Raw genomic sequence first — 6,836 nt, forward strand, 5'->3', positions numbered from 1 at the left:
ATAACTTCATTGTTAATATCTGGTGAAACTTCTAATTAAAAAAAAAGATTTCAATCAAAATAAATGAGATGTAGGTGGATAATTGGATTGTAGGGTACGCAAATTCATCATTTATTACTCGCTATTGTTCACTTCAAATACTCCAACTTCATCAATCACTCCTAACGAATAAAATTACACCATGTTTTGGTACTCCAAATTGCCTATATTGAATGATAATGATAAACTACAAAAAATAATGACAAACTTGAAACAGCGCTTGAAATCCCTCCTCCATGTCCATTTCCCATCTTGATTCTGAACATCAAAAGTAATAAATTCATGTGTCCATCATTATCATGTGCCCTTATTGTATTTCATGAAACATAAAATTTGACAAGATTTACATCTCAACTTTGACATTTATTAGCAAAATGCTTTAGAGACACTACTAACAACCTGTGCAATGATAATCTAAAACTGCCAATGTTAGTTCAAAATTTTGTCTACCCATATGTTTATTGCTTTTGTTTTTTTGGATGTAAATAAATTTAATGGATCAAACCCGCAACACAAAATATTGATAGATTTAAGCATGAATAGTATCAAAGTGTTTTGTTAATGAAGAGGGCTTTGGTTATTTTGAAAATTTCAGCACTTTTTTAAGAATTACAACTGTCATGATTCTCTTATCCACAGTGATTTGAAATAACTGGCATGGGATACATTAGGCATGTCTCTTGCATTTATTGATACATATTTTCCATTCGCATGTAGCAATGATATGGTCCCCAATTCTCCTTCGGGACCAGCCTTGTGTATTGGCAACTTGAGGAATTCATATCTTTCTTCCATCTTCCCTTTAATAGTAGAAATCTCCCTTTAGGATTGCAGCCAGGAAAGAAATATTTGAAGTCTAAGCTTATTTTCTCCTCATCTCAATCTTTAAGTTCTGGCTTTTCCCCTACAACCTGATTTTTTCTATTTGTCTCTGCTTTTCTTTATCTCCAAATGCTTATCTCTAGTTGAATCCAGCCTCATCTGTTGAACCCTTCTTTGACCAGTTCCATTCCACTCGAACTAGGAACTCCTCATCTCACATCTCCCTCACCTTCTTATTTTCGGGATGTGGAAATCTGAAATGATTCAAGCTTTTGATTATTATTTGTCATGTGAATTACATTGAAGACTATTTGAACTTATTTGATTTATACAAAACAATACTAGGGTCGCACAATTCATCTCTCCCAAATTATTTTTTTAAGAGAACTAAATATATTTACGATCAGCAACAGGGCCGATGAGCCCAGTTTCAGATGCTCACAAAATAAATTCAGTCTATGGGTTTCAAATGTTCATAAACAGATACATCAGTCTAACTCAAGCCTCATCGCATTTCTCATATCTTTCTCCTCGTCATACTTCTCCTATTTTTAATTTATTTTTTTCATAATTTCTCGAACATATCATCATGGTGTCCTTATCATAAGTTTGGAATTGTATCATATCTACCTAGTTATTTTTTTTCAGAAAACTATATTCATCAATATAAACCTAGGACGTCTTCAGTACTTCATAGGAATTGAATTACTCATATTATCTCATCTATATCTACCGTATCAAATTACGACATTACTCAATTACATCACTTATAATGTTCCATCGTCCTCTTCTAAAATTCCGCTGCTGCAGATGAAATGTTATTTTGAGCATTGTCAGAGCAGTAAAATATATTATCCGCACCAGCCTGGATCCATTGTCTTGTCCATCAGCAAGGTCTATTAAATTACAAATGTCTACTGGCTTGACATCTTTCAGAAAGCTCAAATGGTGCCTTAAAGTGAGTCATTTATTATGGTATTTTCTATTAACAACATATATGATACCTGAGGCTAGAATCAGACAAAAATACTCAATGGAAAGGATTACACATATAAACATAGTTTATCCAATGGTCAGGAGTAGATGAAGTACAAGAATGGTTCTAAAATAATAACAGCTCTATAGCCTTCTTTAAATAAGTTCACGTCACATTTCCTACATTTTCCGAATCACATCGCTTGACATCTTCTTGATATTGTTGTCTCAAGATCTCTCTCTCTCTCTAAACCCCAGATTCAACCAAAATTGGATATTTCAAAATTTTGGAAATCAAAATATACAGAGTGTGCTTTATTTTCTCAATAATAAAATTCAATTTTTAAATGATGAAATATTCTCATGAGGCAGACTTAATACTCTTAGGTTTATTCCATCACAAGAAAGACCCCATTTAAAAAAGCAGTGAAGCCCAAAAAGGGAAATGTCCCATGTGGGACAAAATATCCCAGTGGTGAACAATGCTAAACATCAACACGGGCCTTCTTGAACTTTTCATATTTCCTACAATGAAAACCAAGTTACAAACAATCTATGTCACTAGGATCCAAAATAATGTCCTCCACACTCTGTTAGGGTCCTTAGACAAGCAGTCTTCTTGGTGTCCTCAATAATATCGCTTCTCCACATAGATGAGCAAGTGTAGAGTTTTTGGATAGACCATGACTTCTGCACACAGCACCCATATTATTAAAATACAATGATAGTGGATAGTATCAGGTTATCCAATTGTGGGCCCCCAAAGCAATCTTTAGACGATCATAGCATCATCCAGTTCTTTTATTTCCCCCAATATCCTCTCTTTCTATTTCTCTCTCTAGGCCAGATTTTAAGATACCCACCTATCTTCACATCAATAATTGTCAGGCAGCAGAATGAGAAACTCTCGAACGCTCCACTTCTTTCATGCTACACCCCCTTCACTGACTTGTCAGTCCCGTGAACTCCGGCAACGTGACAGGACTACTTACACATCTACTGCTATCTGGCACCGAAAGAGACGTCAAAACTTAGATTATTCTTTGTAGTTGTCATGATTTCTTTGTCCCATTCTCCTATTCGTTAGAACTCCCGCTTGTGGAAAACTAGGTATTTGTGCAACTAAAAAATGATTTATAGGTCACTGTGAAACTTATTTCACCTCTTGTTGAAAGTGATCTTTGAGGGAGAACTCCGGAGAATTAAAGCTTTCTACACTGCCGAAGGGAACTCCGGAAGAAAGAAGGGAAATTAGTGTCACCTTCCGCTCGCACACTTCTCAGGAGTGGCTACGGCTGGCGCTAGAAAAAGACTAATCAGGAGTGTTTCATTAAATGAACAGAGAACCAGATGAATAGTTGGTCATGTCACTTGTCAGATTTAGATATAGAGAAAAATGGAGAGATAGGCTGACAACGAGACATGCAGGGTACAGTACATGTCACAGTCTATCCTTGAATCACTGATGAGGCAGGGGTATAAAATAAGTCCTTTCAAAACGTGATCAAGGATAAGGTTTGCATAGTATTTTACGTTCGATAACGTCCTATTAAATGCAAGCGATCCTCTACCTCTTTTCTTGAAAAATAGGTATTTACAAATCAGCGTTTGACGCCGCAAATACCGGGGAATAAATAATGAGAAAAAAGTTAATGTAGAGGCGTCAGAAGATAATATTAAATATTATTAAATAAGGATTACAGCATTTGTTTTTCGATCGTTCCCTTGAAGATAAGATTGACTGCGATAACATTGTTGAAAGTAAATACGACACATTCATGAGAAATCTTGATTTCAAATGCTCTGTACTGAGCTACATTCGCTGATCTGAAAGAACGTAGATTCTTTCCCCTTTTTCTTCTGTCTGTACGAAATACTGAATCACGATAACGCTTTACTTTCAAGATTCAGAAGCTTTTACTAGGTCTGATATTTCATTTTAATGGCATCCCTATTTCCCATCTGTGATACAAACTCTGTTTTCCTCTGTAATAAAAGGCGTTTAGACCGCATCGTTTTTGCAATTGACTTAACCTCCGTATGAAATGACTACTACATGGGTAGTTTTTTACTATGATTTGATACTGCAGTCTTCCTCTGCGCTGTTCAACCAGATGGCAGAAATAATATATAGGCCTCTAGGTCACGTTACCACTGATGCAAATTATAAAATTGTATTTTTAAATATCGTCACCGTCGTAATAGTTGAAAAGCACTCGCAAATTTTCAAAGCATAAATATTTGTATAAATATATCTTTGACATCATGTCTGTGAACTGATGCCTGTCTGAGGTTGAATCCCAATATTCCTTCACTTGATTTAAACCCCCTCCTCGTAGTGCTTTGCCCGCCTATTTGTAGGATTTACTGGTTTGAAATGAAACCAATTCATCATGCATTCAAAAAAGTTTTAAACTCCCTCCTCGCGTATTTGTTTTCCAAAATAGTTCAAACTGGGAATTTGTCGAAACGATAGAATGATTAATGCGTTTCCAAAAGTCAAAAACCCTCTCTCTAATATTTTTGGAATTCTTGTATGTTGGGAGAATGATAATTCGGTGAGATGCACTACAAGGAGGATGACGTAGTCAATTCTATGTCAGCTTGAATTTATTATCTGTGCAAAAAAACTCCATGTACCAAGCTGCCAAAAGTTGAGACCTCTAAGATGAAAGGTAATCTTTTTCTTTTCTCAAATGTTCTTTATTAGTCTGTCCAGCCTCATGGCGAGGTCACTGCCTACATTAATTCTCATAAAATTTCAGAGGGTTTAATATAGATAATAATTATACAGTGAATATTTTTTATTCTTAATTTTTTTGTACCCAAATATATCATTTGTACGACACATTGTCCTTTTAATAATCATAGTCCTTATTCGATTTTTTTTTTTCATAAAGCCAGTGATGGGTTGACGTTCAATGATGTACATTATAATCTATTCAGTTCAAGGGATTCTCATATCTATTCCATGTATTTATCACAGGCTGAAGCTCACTGTAAAGTAAGTCAGTTGCATCTTGTACCTGTTGTGTTCAACTGCTTTAGAATTTATGATTCTGAGATGAAAAAACATCATGCGAAATTTAGGAAGAAATGTTGTGCGTCGTATGGTTTTGAGGATAAAAAATGTGATTTCATGTGGCCGTGCACTTAGATAAAAATGCTGACTCTATCAAATTTCAGGAGTAATTTGATGGCATTGAATAATGTGATCTTAAATGAGTGTTTGCCTACATTTTGACTTGACGGTTAGATCTTCCACTTTATAGATTAGATTCTTTAGATGACGTATATATTTTTTTCTAAGAATTAATACCTGAGAGATTAGGCACAACTAATTTTCTGACCTAAGTTTCCGTTCATTCGTTGAGAAGGAGCAGGAAGAAAAAACAAACTCAGCAGTGTGTGCTGTCCCCTAATAGAGAAGAGTAGTCACTGACTGAAATATTTGTCGCCGTCCCTTTCCTCTGGCCCTTTGTCCATATTCGCACTACGTCTATCTGTTTCACAGCTAATCGTTCCCTCAGTAAGCAATAGAAGCGAAACCTATGACTGCCTGCTGAACACGACAACCTTGACCCCGAAATAAAGCCATGAAATCACTGAATAAGATATGTCTTAGCTATTCACCTCCGGTTAAACAATTATTTTATTTATTTCCATCAACCTAAGGCAGTAAAACCCTCTATTTTTACTAGAGTCAGAGCAAGACCATACAAATGGCGACCAATCTCCATACAGATCCCTTACGTGCGTCTTTCCTCTTCCTCTCCTCTTCCCTGCGCTCTCAGTCTCTTCCTCTGTTTCCGAAACAAGATGGAAAGACTTAACCGCCGAGAGAAGAAGGTTGCTGCGACGTTATTGGGGTATCCTGTACAAGACGAAGATGAAACAATGGTTATGTCTCAGTTCTTCTCCACGGGCAGAAGTGAGGTGAAGAAGTTTGAGTGTCAGTATTGCTTCCGAGAGTTCGCCAACTCGCAAGCCCTCGGCGGCCACCAAAACGCTCATAAGAAGGAAAGACAGCAGCTTCGTCAAGCCCAACTACAGTCACGCTCTGCTGCTGCTCATCCCAACTTCTATCAAGGTAGTCCTTTGCCACCAACAAACGGCGAAAGGATCTTCTATTCTCCTACCATGGCGGCACCGCTCTTCTCTGTCACCTCTCCCTGCCGAATGACATCAACAGGCTCCGGAACTCCGCCTTCTTTCACCGTAGATGACAAGATGTTGATGATGAGGACGGCCGCGCAGTCTGTAGAGAGCAGAGCTTCTCTTCATTTTGGTGGGTCATCTGCTTCTGTCAACAGAGACGGAGGAAATGTCACAAATGATGGGTTTGGCCTGGACTTGCACCTTACTCTTGCACCCGCTGGTTCGGGAAAGTAGGGTTGCTTCTAATGTTAGATTACTGAGTTTTGTCTCAGTTCTTGTTCAAGTCTTTGATTGTTATCTCTAATGTACGTACCTTGTTTCTGAAGAGTTCTGAAGAATCATCTTGCATTGAATTATTATGGATCAATTATTGAGAGCAGATAGAGAACATGCCGTTTGAGTCAACAAATTTGACGTTGCTTAGTCTGTTGTGTAGCGGGAGTTCTGAGAGAAGTTCAGCCTTACATGTGACCATAGGAGAAGTTCAGCCTTACTTGCACCTTAGCATATCCAAGCCTCCCATCAATTTAATTATCATAGACATACTCTACACATTACTTAAACCGCACACTTCATGAAATGTCTGAATCCCGAAATTTTTATGAGCGAATCACTTTATATTTTATCAAATGATTGGCGATGTTAAGCAATAATACATATTACTGTCCAACATGAAGTCCAAAATTTTCAGTTTCTTCTTGTAAGAAGTTCAGGCTCATGAATAATTTACTATCATCTATTAAGCTCATGTTTTTGCAGCAGAACATAGAAGAAATAAACAAAAAAAGTGTCATAAAACTGGTTACAAAATGGATCCCCGTACAGGTTTTAGCAAAAAATAA

General features: G+C 36.9%; 1 protein-coding gene across 1 annotated transcript; it reads left to right on the forward strand.

Moving 5' to 3' along the window:
- Positions 1 to 5,655: 5,655 nt before the first annotated feature.
- LOC144701401 (zinc finger protein GIS3-like) lies at positions 5,656 to 6,228 on the forward strand. The gene has a single exon (XM_078573216.1). The coding sequence runs from the start codon at positions 5,656 to 5,658 to the stop codon at positions 6,226 to 6,228; it is 573 nt and encodes a 190-aa protein (XP_078429342.1).
- The last annotated feature ends 608 nt before the right edge of the window (positions 6,229 to 6,836 follow it).

This window comes from Wolffia australiana, chromosome 3 (genome assembly GCF_029677425.1).
Source record: "Wolffia australiana isolate 7733 chromosome 3, ASM2967742v1".
NCBI lineage: Eukaryota > Viridiplantae > Streptophyta > Magnoliopsida > Alismatales > Araceae > Wolffia > Wolffia australiana.

Bases quoted from the DNA above. Each gene is read 5' to 3' on its own strand.
- LOC144701401 (XM_078573216.1), top strand. From the start codon at position 5,656: ATGGAAAGACTTAACCGCCGAGAGAAGAAGGTTGCTGCGACGTTATTG.